At 34.3% G+C, this 18191-nt stretch overlaps 1 protein-coding gene across 2 annotated transcripts; it reads left to right on the forward strand.

Moving 5' to 3' along the window:
* Positions 1 to 1563: 1563 nt before the first annotated feature.
* Positions 1564 to 17815, forward strand: LOC108977009 (choline/ethanolamine kinase). 2 transcript variants are annotated; one of them, XM_018946494.1, is made up of 9 exons: positions 1564 to 2239; positions 12079 to 12147; positions 13441 to 13547; positions 13686 to 13890; positions 14095 to 14253; positions 14343 to 14518; positions 15436 to 15615; positions 16045 to 16447; positions 17498 to 17815. In XM_018946494.1, exons 1-9 carry the CDS (start codon positions 2222 to 2224, stop codon positions 17573 to 17575), a joined length of 1395 nt encoding a protein of 464 aa, XP_018802039.1. In that variant the 5' UTR covers positions 1564 to 2221; the 3' UTR covers positions 17576 to 17815. The 2 variants fall into 2 exon arrangements, with proteins under 2 accessions (XP_018802039.1, XP_018802040.1); XM_018946495.1 differs by lacking the exon at positions 12079 to 12147.
* Positions 17816 to 18191: the final 376 nt, after the last annotated feature.

The following is an 18191-nucleotide window of genomic DNA, read 5'->3' on the forward strand; positions in this document are numbered from 1 at the left end:
GAAGGAAATTACGATAGAAAGATCTAACCAGAAGTTTCTATTCCACCTTTTGTGCACCTGTCCTGCATTGGCTAAGCAACGCTTAAAGGATTTGGGACTTATGACATTGGAAGAGGTATCGTTAGTGAGGCCACAGAATCTGTGAAAATTCACTGTTATCCTAAAGGATATCTTTTCTTCATGGACTACATGACAACACTCAATCTTGTATCGCTAAGGACCGAAAACTAGTCTGCCAAACTAACCTAACCTATCAAATTAAGTTGGAGGAATGTAATGTTCCCTGAAGCAGTAGGTGAACTAAATCTAATTTCTCCAATATCTTTCACGCTTTATGTATGTTAAAGCGAAAATTATTATTTAAAGATTTAAAACGAATTTTGACCACATATAATGCAGAAGTGTGAAGAAAGTGAAACATTCATCGTGAGAAAATTGGAAGAAATGTCGAATGTTAAAGGGTATTTACTTATTATTTGCATGGAATATATGCATGGTCAGCGACGATATTAAGCCAAAGCAATAGCTTATTTTAGGTGGAGCTTCTGCTAAAAATCCATCAGTGGTCTCTAGATACGTATGCAGAACCACATAAATACTAAATACTATATACATATGTTGAATGCTGTGAGTTTAGCTACTTAGACGGATCAATTGACTACAATTTGAAGTGACGTTGGTTCCAACCTTGGTCGAAGAAAATCAATGTTATATTAAAATTTATAAATATTGTATACGCAAGAGCTAGTTAAAAATTCATCATACACCAGTGCTCATTCGTTCCTAGGTCGACAGCCTAGGGGACTCTGACCCGACCAACAAATATTCAATTAACCAAGGTTTAACAAGAATCAACACTACACAATAACTGCTAGAGTACCATTTGCCAGCTGTATAGTTTAGAAAGACGGAGTAAGAGCGCAAGTAAATTCATTTCATTTGCAACTTGTGCTTATAAACATATTATATAAACACAGTACGTATTTGCAGATATAAACATATTTGTTAGCTGAATCGCAAGTTTTTTTGCAATTGACCTGATTTCTGTTCTTTGCTTCTAATGAAATATGCATACAATAATTGCCACTGAAGTTTCTAAGAGCGTCAAGTGATCTTAGATATTAAGAGATACCGTTGGTAGTACCAAAGAGCATACGCTATTCGCGATTTATTAACAATTGCTTGCTCTACCTGTCTAGCGAACACACACCAGCGCCGTCGTGCGAAAAGTTGAGAGCACAAGTAAAAAAAACAAATAACTGACAATTATTGAAAGAGCCAAAATGCAAAGGAATTGTGTATTTACACAGGTAAACCGCATTATATACATACTTATATTGTATGTGCTTTGCAGCCACACCAATTCATGATGAATTACGCATCGTAATTAACGAAAATTTAGTCAATGTCCTCTAGTAAACGTTCAAAACGCAGTGAGCAATAAAATGAGTAAAACCGGAAGAATTGAGAATGCTGGCGATAAGCAGCGAACTGTGCCAGGAGCCAAGATAAGCCAAAAAAATAACCACTCTATACAAATGTCGTGCTCGCCACTAACCAAATGCGCGATACGCCAGTTGCTCACGAGCTGTGAACAAGGAGCATTCGTTATATTTTTTAGCTGCGCAAAACAACACTTGAATTGACGTGTTTTCAAAAAAATACAAAACTGAATGTTTAAGGCAAATTTACAGACAGTGGAAAAAAGAAAAACAAAAACAGAAAATTTTAAAGCATATAAAATAAAAATTTATGCATACTAGCGAAGGCATACATATAATATAAACTAAAACAATTGCTCATTACAGTTTCTTGTGCGTGTGTGCGTATTATTTTTCTTCCATATGTGGTGCACAGACAAATATCATCTATAAATATATATTGAAACAAACAAAAAACTAAAATTAACAACAACAACTTATTATCGCAGCTATAATTGCAGCCTTTTTCTTGTGAATTATTAAAATTATAGCCACATATATACATACATACACACGGGTACAGCTGTTGTATTCCCAATCACGAAGTGAATTCACTAGCAAAATAACGTGCACAAATAAATTTTAAAACGAAGAAAATATACTTAAATTACATTGTGTGTTGTAAGGGTGATTTTCCGTTTTGTGTGTGTGTGTGTCCGTTTGTTTTTTAATTCAGCGCAGTTACCAAGTGTCAAACGTAACACTGTATAACACCGGTGAAATAGCAGTGCCGATTTTCAATGTCGAACCTACAAACGGTAAGTGAATTTGCCATAAAAAAATAAGCATAGAAACAAAAAAATATGAATAAACATGAAAAAAACAATAAAAAAAACATGAAAAATACCACACATCCATATACATACATATAATCATAAGAAAAAATAAAGTGTAAAAAAAGATTATCGTAGAATCACCTCATCGGATACAACGGGGAAAGGTGGTGCGCCCAATTTTCTAGCTGTTGCTTGATAAAGTTTACTTAGTTGTTAGGTGGCAGGTGCGTGATTTGTTTATTTTTTTTTTAACTTTGTTTTTGACGTTTCGACATCGAATTTAATAAGTGACGTCGCATGTGTGAAAAGCAAAAACAATTGTTGTTTGTTTACGTGCAGATAATCAGAAAAATTTTGCATAGAACATTAGCGATTTGCATAACATATGTATAAAATGGTGAATTATTAAAATTGTAAATAATACCGCTATTATTAAGTTAATAACGATAATACAAATGTATAATATGTTTTATGTAAATTTTTGTTGCTGTATGTAAACGATGACTTTTTTAATAAGTAAAACTATATTATTTATGTTATTCATATATTTTTTTGAAATTTTTTCAGAATTACTGTAATTAAATAACACTTTTTAACAAATAAATAATTAATTTAAAAANATAAAATAATATAAAAAATATGCAGAAAATATAATAATTCCATTGTTTTTGTACTCTGATATCTTAGTTAAATAGAATATTTTGTAATATAAAAAGGTGTTTCTTAGAAAGTTCCAGTGTAACTCCAAATTCAACATATTTCAGCTATTGAAGTTCTTAGTTACGTAATAATGTATTTTTTATAAAATTATTTAAAAACAGCATTATTTGCCAGTAACAATAAATACCCACGTGATTGTTGCTGCATGTGTACCACATTATCATATGACTCCGGACAGATATTTGTGAATGTGCTCATTTTGATTCCAAAAAACTTCTTTGTAAAAGCATCTGTACTTATGCATATATGGCACATACATATGTATGTATGTATATGGTAAAAACAAAAACAAAAAACCCTTAACTTCTGCGGCACTGAAGCTATAAAGCATAATTGTCGCAAGTGTGTTTCCTGTAGCATAAAAGCGTTTAAAAATATCTGTATCTTGATTTGAATGGATCAGTTTGTATGCTAGCTACATATATGCTGTAGTAGTTCGATTTGAACAATTTCTTCAAATATTGTGCCATTGCCTTAAACACTAATCCGTGCTAAATTTTATGAAGATATATCGTCAAATAAAAGAATTTTCATACAAGGACTGTTTTTTAATTGATCAGTTTGTATGGCAGCCAAATGCTATAGTGGTCCGATATCGATGGTTCAGGCAAATAAGCAGCTTCTTGCGGCCAAAATGACATATGCAAAATTTCAAAACATTAACTCAAAAAACGGAGGACTGAGTTCGCTTATAATATATATAGACAGTCCAACATGGCTAAATCGACTCAGCTTGTCATATTTCTCCGATATTTCCTACTGAGTGCTGCAAAATTCGTGGTAAACTCTATATTCCCTGATCAGTGTTTAGTTATGTCAGAAAATAATTATTTAATCGTAGTAAGAGAAAATGTAATAAAATATATTATTTAAAAATAAAAAAATTATGTATGGTTAGAAAAAACCTCAAAAAAAACAAATAAGTTAAACAAAAAATAATAAAAAAAATTATAAAAACTTTTAAATAATAAAAAAAATGTAATTTAAAAAAAAAATAACAACTTTGCTTAAAACTGGTTTAGAGCCAGTGATCTTTAAGCCGAAGCTTTAGGGATCATCCGAAGGGGGTCTCTCATCATCATGAAATGATATAAAAATGTCTTTTTTCATGAGCGGTATATGTTATAGTGGTCGAATCGGAAGAATTTGCTCGGCTCGCCTTGGAAAATATACCACGTAAGACAACAAATAATACAACTACGACTGCCAGAAACGCTTGTCCATTGTAATGCCCAGAACTTCTAACTACGTATTAAAACGACCATCATATCTACAAAGCGCATAAAGCCAGCAACAAATTTATTGAGCTGGCTAATATCTGCTCCAGCCAATTTACCGGGTTCGTTGAAAGTATGGCAACCAAGATGTTTCAACCTTAGTCTGAGGAAAGCCTTGTGAGTGACAATGGGATACTGAAACTTGCTATGAGTTAGTAGTTACAGAGACTTTTCGTGTTCCACTCTGGCCCTACTGGCTTTTGCCTCCCCCATAAGTTGAGCAGCGCTTACTAAAAAAAGCCGTACTTCTTTGAAGTACTTCTGTTAGAAAGACAATGGTCTGGTAGTCGGAAACGAGAGGTGATTGAGAGCTCACGACAGAAGACTCCTCCTCCAACCTTGATCGTGAACTTCGATCTCCGTGAAAAAACTCACTGCGTCACTTCTCCAACGATTCCGTCCCATCCACATATCCATCGGGTGTACCATGTTCAGGATATAATTATGCTAATAAATAAAAATTTATTAATATATGGATATAGAGTACCTCCATGTGAATACAAGTAAGCGCAAGTCTCTTGAATGATTTGTCTAAAAATTCCGGGGCTATTTACTTTTTCTAAATTTTTTGTTGTCACTGTGGCCTAACCTAACTTTGCGATAAGCATTTTATGAGTTTTAATCTAATCTAGTGTTCAGCAGTTAATTATGATTTATATACTTAAATTTTCGCACCCGTTAGTTCAAAAGTGCGTGCATAGAGGCGCCTTTGACGTATTACTTTTTATATGTATTAAGAGGTTCAATGAGATTATCACAATTGATTATTTAGAACAAGTGCGCGTGTTTCCTCATTTCCTAAAAAGTTTAGTTTCCAACAGCATTCAAGAATTTTAATAGCCTGAAAAGGGTATATTTAGTGTCCCACGATGTTTGAAAATCCTGAAGGAAACGTCGTAGATCATAGTATGACGAGCTGAGTCGATTCAGCCATGCCCTTCTGTCTGTATTTTGTTCACGTAATGTTCTTTCCAAAGATCCATCTAACTTCTTTTAGTACGACTTGGACATTCATCATCATTTGTCGGAACCACTATAGCATATAGCTAAACTATCGAAATGAAGTAAGAAAAACGTTTTTGATTTGACGTGAAACCTTCACGAAGTCGGTATGAATTATTTTCCAAGGCGACGGTGCAATTTCCGAAGAAATTGTTCCGATAGAATCACTCCAGCTATACAAACTGACTGATCGAAGAGAAATTCCTATAAGGAATCTTCTGCGTGTGTAAAGGGGTATTATAGCTGCGGTGCTACCGAAGTTTATATTTCCTTCATGGTTTCTAATTACTCCGCTAAGTACACCCATAAATACATATGTAAGAAGTTGACACTCAACTTGTACTCTTATCAAAGGCGAATTGCGTATGCCAGTTATATCGAGTTCATTAACAGGTTCTTGTGTTGAAATTCTTTATCTATAACGAAATATATTTTATTATAACCAAAACTAAAGTTATTTCATTAACTTTTATTATTGGTTTTTAATTTTTTTATGACTTGTTTAAGTTCTCGTGATCTTATCAAAGGCTCTTGAAATAGTACACATGATATATTTGCGTACACCTTGAGCAGCTGGTATGTAACTAAACTTAGTAATTGGCCTCCTGCGGTGTAAATTTTTAAGTGGTTTAATCGCCGATGAAAATGTTGGAATAATACTGAGCGATCGCAAAGAGCTTATAAGCATTTTTATAGGGTATTTCTTTTAAATATAAATGAGAGATCACTTTTCGACTTAATAAACATAGTCGATTCCAGTATTAAGTCCGCACTTCTATATTGCTTTAAAACATGTAGTTCATAGCCTCTGATATCCAGCACCAGCAAGTTTTTACTTTCGCAGTATTTGCCGCATATTTTGATCCACATTAGTCTCTAACAGAAACCAAATACACAAGTGGACCAGAATTCTCAAAAGAAAATATGTTTAGCTTGAGCATGTCTAAGACGAGATCCAGTTACACTTCCCCGGAACATTTTTAACCGATCCGTTCTAACCTGGGAAAGAAATTCGGACATCACAATGTCTTAAGTCCAAAAAAGTTGACTTTCATTACAGAGCCCAAGACAAGTTCGATATTAATGGAAGCATCTCATTGTGGCAATTCACTACTCCCCAAAGCTTTAAGATACACTATAATGCTGCATATGTGACCACCCTGAAGGTTTAGCTCATGTTTAATCCAGCTGTTTTACCTTTCACACTCGTGAACAAAACATGAGTTTACCAGAATTTCAACATAAATCATAAATTTGGTAAAATACTGTCTCTGATGGTATGTGATTACAAGAGAGGCGAGGAATCTCTTAATGAAATGATCACGGTATCTAAATTATATAATTTATCGAGTTCTTTGACTCGTTCGAACATTTCAACTGGCAACTGGCGAATGACACGCGTAATGTTTTGAAGCGGGATTGTCCGCATAGACTTTAGACTTTACGTATCTCCATAGGAAAAATTCTAACGGTGTGATATTACACTTATTGGTAGCCAATCGACTGGCCCAAAACGTAAAATGTGTTTTTTTCAATAATTCCATGGATTGATGCGACATGTGGAAAGTGGCGCCGTTTTGTTGAAACCAAATGCTTCAATTTCAGGCATTAAATAGTCGGTTGTCATGGCGCGATAATAAGCGCCATTGAAGGTTACGCTCTCACCGGTATCATTTTTGAAAAAATATAGACCGATAATTCCACCGGCCCACAAACCACACGAAATGGTTATTTTTCAGGATGAAATGCAGCGCTTGAACCTCTTCAGGTTGTTCTTCGTCCCAAATACGGCAATTTTGCATGTTAACATACACATTCACAAAACACAAAATTCATCCTCACTGCCTGACAGCTTTTTTCAGAGATCCTTTTTTAGAGATCGGTTACAGGATAAAGAGAATCCGAGAATTTTCAAAATCAATACCCGATTATTAAAATACATTAAAGTCTGTAAATGTGCATTATTTTTGTTTTTTTTTACTTTTTACCAAAATACGTCTTAAAAAAATTCACAGAAAAACGCGTTTTTTCTGGCTTGCAAGTGCTTGGAACCCCTTAAAGTATGTTCATTTTCAAAAAGATATGTCAAGTTGTTCTCATATATTCGAATTATATTTCCAAGGAGAAATATAATATATTGGCACATATAAGAATAATTAAACAGCAAGTCTATATTCTGGTTAAGCTATTGATAGTCACATATTTATTTACATTAGCGAGTGTCGTTACAAGCCACGTGACACCCCGGGCTAATAACTTGTACACAAATATTCGAGAACAGGTTTTCTATTCATGTCATGCATATTTATATTACATCAAAATATTTATATGTCAGTAAGTAGATATACATATGTATAGATTTAGACCCAAGCGAATATATTTTCTACGTTTTTATCAACTATTTTGCACTCAACGAGTAGACTGCTTCCCTCTTGAAATGCTCTGGCGCGTAGCCTATCTGCCAAGTTTGTTAAACTGATAACGGCAGATACGTACTAACTACAAAGTAGGCAAAAATGCGTAGTAGATACAATATTAGTTTGCTTAAGAATATTTTGTTTTATGGGCGTGTGCACTTGCATGAAATGTAATATTAAAAGTCAGGAGCTCCTAAGAAATTTGTACAGGGTTTGTCGGCAAAGTAATAGGACTGAGTCGATTTAAAAAAAACTTATTGAACCAATCGTTAAAATTTTTTAAAAACTTAGGCTCCTTCTGCGTCGATGCAGCGCTGTCAACACGACTTCCAAGCATTGAAGGGCGTCACGGAAAGCATTCTCCGGAATAACCTTGAGAGCCTAAGTGCATGCTGCTTGGATCCCCTTGATCGTCTCAAAATGCTTACCTTTTATCGGCCTTTTCGGGCAAGCAAGAAACAAATTCGTCAGGTCCACATCTGCGTTATAGCGCGGCTGCGGAAGTGTTGGGATGCCGATCTTGGTAATGTAGCTGTTCACAAGAAAGTCCTCAGTCAGTGAGCACTTTAAGGACCATCTTCGCCCACACCTTGCGCATGTTCAAGTGCTCCGTCACAATGTCATGAATCACAGATTTTGATATATTTAACATCTATTCATAAAAAGACGTTTGTCAAGTATCTGTTCTGCGACCTCTACTCGACGTCGTTTTGGCAAAATATTCAGATCTTTTGGTACGAGTCTCGCATTGAAATGACTCACGTCCGAAACCTTAACCAAAATTTTTTTTAGTAATTTCATAACAAATGTTGAGATCCGCTACTCTCTCTCTCTCTCTCTCGCTCTCTCTAATGAAAACATGACGATTTTAAGATGTTGAGATCCGCTGCTCTCTCTCTAATGCTAAACCGACGATTTTCAACTGCTCTTTACTTAACTTTTTTGATGTTATTTGAAGTTCATATCCCACACAATTGTGGATGGTGGATGTCTTACGTTGCATACACACTTTTAAGAGGCCCATTGTGAAAGCACCGAGGTTACCTCACCTCACCTCACTATATTATGTCCTCTCTGAAATACCGCTAGTTTCTGATAAAGTTCATATTTTGGTCAAAAAACCCTCAATCGATTGTTGCAATTCCTTTCCTATATAAAACATTGTCTTCGAATAGACAATCCTTGGCCGGATAAAAGTACGGGTAGACACAACTGTCGTGGGAACTCAGTAATTAATAGTCGCCTTGGTCGGTCAATATACTTGTTCCATAAGAGATCAAGGAATTATTTCACTAACTTTAATAAACGCATGAGAGACTTAAGTAATTTCAAAGAAATGCTATCTATAAATGCACATATTTACTAGACTAGTACTAGAATTAATTCCACATGATTTTTTAGTTAGCCCTAACCATCAAAACGCGCATGTATAAATTTGGTAGCTTATGGATCATTGATTTGTGAATTATATCATTTTGAGTGAAGCAGCTTTAGTTATTGTGAAAAAAAAATTTATAAAAAGTAATTCTCCGTGTTAATAAAATATCGGTTTTTGTGGGAGCAAATACAGTTGAAGCAAAAACTTGGCTTGATGACGAGTTGCCGGACACTGCCCCTGGAAAAATTAACCATCAACGATTTAGACTTGGTGAAATGGGTACCGAAACGGTGAACGCAGAGGGAAGCCTAAAACGAAGAAAATATCAAAAAAATCCACAAAATAATTTTGGACGACCGTAAAGTGAAGATGTTTAAACTGAATGTGTAGATCAAATCATTCAAGAATATTTGGGACAAAGTGGGTACCGCGTGAAACAACTTTTGACCAAAAATAACGACGAGTTGATGATTCGGAGCACTGTATGTATTCAAGTGTAATAAACACAATTTTTTTTTTCGATACGAGTATGTGACAATGGATGAAATATGACTCCTTCATTTCACTCCGAAATCCAATTTACAGTCATATATATTATTGTATATACATATATATAGTATAAACTAACAGACAAAGCTCTATCGAAACGAACTCCAACATTCGGCTCTAAAAACTTCAACTGCTGAACAAGATTAGAATATTTTCGAAAAGTAAAAGTTACGACGAGTTTTTAATGATAATTACTTTGTATAAACCAACAGACGAAGCTCTATCTACAATAAGCTAATTCCAACCTGCAGATTTGAAATATACAACTTTCTTGGATGATAGTCGGGAACGATATGCACGATGAACCCAATCCAAAGCGGGGAAAAGCGAAACAGGCAGCTGGGAAGGTTATGGCGTCTGTATTTTTTGGATGCGCATGGAATAATTTTTATTCACTACCTTGAAGAAGAAAGGACCAACAACAGCGAGTGTTACATAGCGTTATTGGACCGTTTGAAAGACGGACGCATTTGAAGAAAAAGAAAGTTTTTCCAGTTTCACCAAGATAATGCAAACTCCGCAGTTCCAAAAACGTGCCATCAAAATAATCATTGATATATATCAATAGTGTTTAGTATAAAAAATTTCAAGCAAACTGGTTGTTCCGCTTTTTTTTTCCATTGGGAAAAATCGACATGGACATTTTCCGCATCGTAAACAAACAGCTGTCAAACACATACTAATTGACATACGCAGATCAAAATACACACCAAAATAACAAAAAAGGTTGTACGGTTTCAGAATATTTTTTTTTTTTTTTTTTTGATATTGTTTACGTGCGTAGTTAAATTGGATCCGGGTCAAATTTGATCATTTAGTATACAATTAATTGTGCGGTAATTTGGTAAGATTTCCTCGTTTACTAAACAGGTTTTACTTCGTTTAAAGTGCTTTCGTGCTGACTAACAAAATTACGGATACAATTTTCAATTGATTCATTCACATAGTATGCGTTTACTTAGAATTGATAATGATGGTCTCTTAGCTCAACAGTGGCAAATTTTTTGAAAGTAAATAGAAACTTTGAAACGATGACACAGTGATTAGTATAATCAATTCAAAGTTTCTATTTATTTACTAATTATTACTTAATTAGAATTTTTATCTCTCATTTACTTTGGTTGCGGTTAATATTCAGTATGAATATAAGCCTTAAAATCGGAGCTCTTATCAATTATCAATAACAATAAAGCTGATTGCTATTCAAATCACTTAATTATGGCATTTACCATATGCGTGCAAATAATAGGTGTCATCAGTAAATATGCGAGTATATACAAATATTATAATGAGATAGTAATCGTATTACTTTTAGAGTTGGTTATAGGAATTATTGTCAAATAAGAAAAAACTGTTCTACCGAAGCTGTAATGCCCTGCAAGAGTGCCAAAGTTTCCTTACAAGAAATTGATTTTAATCGTTCAGCTATATGATCATCAGAGATTACACTATTGCCTTAGACAGTAAACCATTTCAAATTTCGTGAAGAAAGTTCTAAAAAAAAAAACATGCACGCTCTTGATTCCGATGGTACAGTTTTGATGATAGCTATATGCTATAGTTATCCGATCGAAACAATTCCTTCGGATATTGCATAATAGTCTAAGATAACAAATTAGATACTGATTTAGAGAGATCACACGTGGACTGCTATATGTAGTCCTTTGTGACGCCATAGAAATGAAGAACTTCTATGTTCGAAACGCTTAGTAGCCAACACAAATTTGACAGGCGATTAATTTCCATTACCAATAGTTCGAAGGGTGTCTAAAGGTATGAACTCCCAATTTTTTAAGTCTTACCCTCTCAAACGCGGGACCGTCATGGAGGAAGTGTTGAGTTGTTTCCACCCCATCTTCTTCCATACAGCTTCTACAGAAGGCGTCTGCTGATAAAATTCTCAGCCTTACAGTATGGCTGCCAATAAGGCAATGGCCTGTTAAAAGCTCCACAAACAGGGAAAAGCTAGCCTTACTGAGGGCAAAGAAATCACTAGATCTCCTGCGATCGATCTTGGGCCAAAAGACTTTTGCGACAACGAATGTACCGATGGTGATCACAAGAGGATACTAGAGCACCGACCCGCAACCATTCTACAGACAGCGATTCTAGGGTGCCTTTCCTTGCTGGCTCATCAGCTTTACAATTTCCTGCGATTCCACTGTGGACTGGTAGCGTCTTAGACAATAACATTAACTGTTCTAATCTGTAATTTTTGAGTTTTCCGTTCCAAATTTGTTGCTTTGTGTTAAATAATATTTTTTTTTTTAGTTTATCATCGTTTGAAAGAAGATGAGAAAAAAAAAACTGTAAAAACACATTTTTCTAAAATATTTTTGTACTCTCAGAACCACGATAACTGGTTTATATAATACATAAAAAATTATGTAGATTAGTAGATATTATATAGAAAATAATAATTGAAATTAATTTCGAAAGTTTCAATATCTGCATGTGTTTTTGTTTATTATACTCAAGCGTCTAGATATCGAATGTGAGAAGCTCCGAAGCATTACCTGGCTTCATAACGGAAATATTGGTGAAACTGTAAGATATCTTAACATTACTTAAGATGCCCACTTATTCTTAATATAATATAATAATGTAGTCTAGCACTAAAAATTAATAAAAACCAGTCCATATATTGGCCTAACCCCCATATACCCTTTATAAAGCTTTTCGCACTCTGTTGGATTGTATTTCACTCACAATTTTACTGAATTACTAATGTTGAATGCATGTGCACGGCTTGTTTTTTAACTTGAGCAACTGAAAATATTTCTCCGCCTTTGTACTCAAGACAAGAATTTGACTCCAATCGAACTTTACCATTCCTTACTTGATTTTTTATTTCTCAAGAGTGTAATACTTTTGTAAACCAACAGACGAAGTTCTATCTAAGCTAACTCCAACCTGCAGATCTGAAAGCCTCCACTTTTTTAGATAATAGTCGGGAACGAGCTGGCTGACAAGTTTGCTCGCTCTAGAACTATATCCATTATATTAGATTCGGAACGCTTCATATCCATACAATAAAGGAGCTGCTCCGGTGGAAGGAAATAGTAAACAAACAAAGATATTGCTAATAATTTGCCGGCACCAGGCAAAGTTATTAGTGGGTTGTTACAATCTCACCCAGGGCGGATAAAAAAACGTTAAAAGTTATACTTTATTTCCAGTAAGCTACAAAAATCATCATGGAACCATAAGAAGTTATTATATAGTCCTACAACCCCCCTTATATCGCCAGGGAAATTTAAGATACATATCCAAGAAAAAATTAAGAGTAAAAGAGGTGTTGAAGTAACATGCCTGTAGTGAAAGTTTTAGTGTATAGTATAGACTTGGAAAAGATCGCAGATATGGCTTCAAAAATCAAAAAGAGGCAACAATTTTCAACACCTCATATTCGAATAACTTTTAAGACCTCTAAGGAGTTCATTAAAACCTCGAATGACATCCTACGAGATCTGAGAATTTTACAAAAGTCAAATAATAATTTCAACTACAACCTTTTAGATATTTTTGATATACTTGCTTAATAGGACAAAATTAAATCTTAAAATCACAATCCCTGTTTCTGACAGCCCATATAGGAATCCCCCTTAATACTTGTACTAACTTAATATTAACTCCTTCAATAGCCGTTTCCCAAACATCCGTTATATAAATTCACAAACGAGTTCGCTTATATCTAATAATAATTTCACCACCTAGCATGGAATTTTGCTTATCTCTAAACAAATACTATAATCTCACGAAATCGCCATAATTTTACTAAACCTTTTTGAGTTATTAGATAATTAATAAGTACGTATATATTTATTTAACTAATTACAGGCTTCTCTAGAGGAAATTCGCGAGCTTGCTTCGCGTTTGTGTCGCGACTACTTGACTGGCCGCTGGAAAACGATCAGCCCGGCTGATATTATTGTCAAAAAGATTAAGTGAGTTTTCCGAACTAAAGCGCAAATTATTGTAATTAAGTACATACAAATACCTATAGAGATATACATATGCATATATATTTATTTATTTATCGAACTGAAAGCTATATATTTAAAAAAAAATCCCCTTCTTCACAGTGGCGGCTTGTCGAACTTTCTGTATTATGTAAGTTTACCAACGACCGACAGTAACTCACAGTTTATCACACAAAATTCCACAGCACCACAAGGTAGTGAGGATTATCTTCGATTGAACGGTGATAGTAGCGACTACATAACCAATGACAACAATAATGAGGAACCTTTAGTGATTCGACGAAAGTCGAATAGTGAGCCGAATGAGGTAAGTGATTTTACTTGATCTCTTATAACCAATGTTTTCTAAGCAAGATAGCTGGCGCTTTAGCGACCACCGTGTGGAGCTGCTCAGTTTCAACTGTAGTAAAGTATCTCAAGAAACAACACGCTATACAGCAATTTTCGACAACTACCGACCAAAGCTTTCAAAAATACTAAATTTTTCGAAATAATTTTAATTTCGTTTTAGGTTTTACTTCGCATTTATGGTGAAGTACATGGCGAGGAGGATGATGCCTTGGGTGGCATCATCACCGAATCCGTTGTCTTCGCATTGCTGAGCGAAAGAAATTTCGGTCCAAAACTATATGGCATATTCCCTGGCGGCCGTCTCGAGCAATACTTAAATGTAAGTTGTTTTGAAAACTAGAATCTACTTCGTATTAAAACTATTGCAATGTAAAACTGTATTTTTTATAATATCCTTGTCATCTACAGGCTCGCGCTTTACTTACACGTGAGTTAGCGGTGCCGAAAATTTCACAGAAAATTGCCGAGAAAATGGCCGAAATACACACATTGGATATACCAATGTCCAAAGAGCCAGAATGGCTCTGGAATTGCATGGACCGTTGGCTCAAAACATTAAATGGCATTTTGTCACGAACAGATTGGTAAGTAACATAGAACATTATACATTTAATATATAGAAAAAGTAGTTTAATTCTAACGAGCGCGAGTTGTTAGTTCAAAAATACGTAATTCCTCTTAAATATTTTGAAGCTTCGAGTTTTTACACTCTTACACCCACGACAGTCAGGTCTACGTAACCGGAACGGACCCGGATTCTTTTCCGGCCAATCATTTGATTTGAGTTTTTTGTATTGATTTTTCATCAAGTCCATCAAGTTTAAGAAATTTTTGAACATCCTTTTTGTATAACAGATAGGCGGCAACCCTCATTTAGGAAATCCCTCCAAAACCCTAATTAAGTGATCCCTTGTAGCTTTATCAACACTACGAGGTACGAAAACAAATTTATTAAAAATTTTATATAAAAGATAGGTGGTAACTCTCGTTTAGAAATTCCTTCATAAGCCAAATAGACGAATCTCCTGTTGTTTTATTATCACTTTGAGGTACGAAAACAAGCTGGTTGAAAAATGTTTGTATTAAAGATATTTAGGTGGCAACTCTCGTTTAGAAATTCCTTCATAAATCGAAATAACTAGTTTATTCAACACCACGGGGTACGAAAACAAGCTTGTTGAAAAACTTATTGTATAAAAGATAGGTGGCAACTCTCGTTTAGTAACTGATCTCCTGTAGATTTTGAGTTATCATTTTTATTTGACAATATATCTAGACGAAATTTGACATGCATTGCTTTCCATAAGAACGCTATAATCTACGAACATATTGTTCAAATCTGCCATACAAACTGACCCCTCGAAATGAGTATAAAGATGTTAAAGATGTGCTTTAAGAAATTCACCTGTGTAGGGTATAACAGCTGCAGCGCAACCGAACTTAATGTACTTTCTTGTTTTCTTTACATATTAATCATAATTTTCTTATTTTAATTTTAAAGGGGCGATCAAACACCATTGGTGGATGTGGTGCGCAGCTTCGATTTCCGCAAAGAAAAAGCTTGGTTGCAATCTGTCATCAACGAGGGCAACTACAAAGTTGTATTCTGCCACAATGATATGCAAGAGGGCAATATACTTTACTCCAATTCCAACAACAGCGATAAGACAAATGGAGCGAGGTTAGTACGAGATATACATACATTAGGGTGGTCGAATTTTTTTTTCACTTCACTTGTCACAGAAAAATTTCTTTTGAAAATTTCTCTTCAGATATTAGCTCTTAATATTAAGTGGAAGTTGCTACGCTTTCCTGTTTACAATCTATTATTGGGGAAAAAAATAATTCTCAGTATATTAATAAAAAAAAATATCATGTGTATAATATTTGTGGGAAATTCAATTGTCTAAAAAATAAAAAATGTCGAGCAAAAATTTTTAAGAGTTAAAAATTAATAATATTTTTTTTACTCACCCTAATAATACATATCGTCATACTACTATAATTTATATATATATTTACTTTACAATTTATTTTCTACTCCAACAAGTTGTTTTTATAAATATTATAATTTTTTTCATTATTTTGTAAACAACGCAACAATCTATAGTGACTCTGTGATAAGCGTTGAAGACGAGCTACAAACCCAGTATACACGAATTCGTAATGATGATGAACCAGATTTACAAATTATTGACTTCGAATATTGCGCTTACAATTATCGTGGTTTCGATCTTGCCAATCATTTTATAGAATGGACCTTCGATTATAGCAACCCTGCGGCGCCATTTTATTACCACCGCAAGCAACATTATCCCAGCACGGAACAACGTCAGCGTTTCTATAGCTCATATTTGCGCAAGTTGCATGAGGATTTGCCGGGTTATACGCCGACAGCGCAGGAACTCAGCGACATGGATGCAGAGGTGCGTGTCTTCTCCATGTTCTCACATCTCTTCTGGAGCGTGTGGAGTGCGGTGATGACACTGGCCACCATTGAGTTCGGTTACTGGGTGAGTGTGGTGAATATGCATTTAGAGGGTTAGATCAGTCTGGAGGATTGCTTAGGTTTGACAATTTATACGGGGAATAGAGAAAAAAGCAATCGAATTGCTCTCGGTCAGGGTTTATTAAACTTGTATATGAGTGTATAAGAATAAACAATATGTTTACAATGTTCAGGTTACATTAAGTTTGCCATGAAGTTTTTAAAACGTAGAAAAAAATTTGATCGGTTAAAATCAAGACATTGTGGAGAAACCTTTTTTGGTTTGACAAGATAACATCACAAAGTTTGCTAAAGATGACTATCTAGAGCTATAATGTAATTTCGGAAGAAAAGGTTCAGATCGTGCCACTGTAGCATACAGCTGCCATACAAACTGATCGGTCCAAATCAAGTCCTTGTAGCGAAAAGTTTTTTATTTATTTTATATTAACAAGGTATCTTCTCGAAATTTGATTCGAATCATTTTACAAGACAATGCTACAATCCCGGAACAAATTGTTGAGATCGGGCCACCATAGCATATAGCTGCCATATAAACTGATCGGTCAAAATCAACACCTTGTAGGGGAAACTCTTTTATTTAATAAGCAATCTTCTCGAAATTTGGTATGAATTATTTTCCAAGGCAATACCATAACCCTTGAAAAAATTGTTGAGATCGGACCACTATAGCATATAGCTGCCATACAAACTGATCGGTCAAAATCAAGACAACGATCTTATTACACCGCTTTATGCATTTGCAAAGGGCACCAAAACTTCCTTGCAGCCGAAGTTAACATTTTTTGTTGTTTTATACTGAAATTTTAATACAAAATGGCTGAAAATCTTCGGGATCATAATTTTTAGAACCCAAAAGACCCGATAATATCAAGAACTATAAAAAAACTCAACTGGTACAACTCCTTAAGCAAAAAAAATCTTTTTTTTTTCCAAAATTAAATTTCATTATTTAAAAATAAAAAACTTTTTCCTAAATTAAATTTTAATTTTAAAAATTATTATTATTTTTTTTTTTTTCAAAATTAAAAATACTTATTTCTATTTCTTACAGGAATATGGCGTGGCACGTATACGTGAATATCAGCAACTGAAAGAAACCTATGAGCGTGAGAACGCAGTTGAATCGTGATAATCGTCCAGTTTTAAGTTTTACATATTCTTTGTTTGTTAAGTAGCGCTCAATTCGAGTCTAAAACGAAACTCTAAGTGGTGTTGTGGCGCGTTTTGTGCCGTTATTCTTTTGAATTGTACTTACGAATTTAGATATCGGTAATAATTGCGGAACAAATTTGTAGCGCATACATACATATATACTTTTTTAAGTGAAAACATGGTTATAAATATCATATATATGTACGTATATTTTCTTCCTAAGTCAAAACATGCACACATACATTCATACATACATGAACAGAATTTCCTTATACATTTACAAAAACACAAATACAAATAAACAAATTATAAGCATACAAAAATTTAACGATTCTTATTTTTACTTAGTACCTAAATATATACTATATATAATATATATATATATATATAATATACATACATATGTATATACAATGTATACAACGTATTATTGATTTGTTAATCGAAGATTTCTTAAGTGCCTCGTCTTCCGGGTTAGTTTTAGAGTCTCCAAATGTATTTGAGTGCTGATAACGCAACCGTTGGAGGCATGTCACAGCATATATTATACTTATGTAAGTATATATCATATATAGTGCATATGTGCTTGTGGT

The sequence above is a fragment of the Bactrocera latifrons genome, unplaced genomic scaffold, assembly GCF_001853355.1.
Source record: "Bactrocera latifrons isolate USDA-ARS-PBARC rearing strain unplaced genomic scaffold, ASM185335v1 scaffold_82, whole genome shotgun sequence".
NCBI classification, from domain to species: domain Eukaryota; kingdom Metazoa; phylum Arthropoda; class Insecta; order Diptera; family Tephritidae; genus Bactrocera; species Bactrocera latifrons.

What these genes read in the sequence shown, in the direction of transcription:
- LOC108977009 (XM_018946494.1), top strand. An exon ending in ATTATTGTCAAAAAGATTAA is followed by an intron (nt 13,548 to 13,685) that starts GTGAGTTTTCCG and finishes CCTTCTTCACAG; the next exon opens with TGGCGGCTTGTCGAACTTTC. An exon ending in GATAAGACAAATGGAGCGAG is followed by an intron (nt 15,616 to 16,044) that starts GTTAGTACGAGA and finishes AACAATCTATAG; the next exon opens with TGACTCTGTGATAAGCGTTG.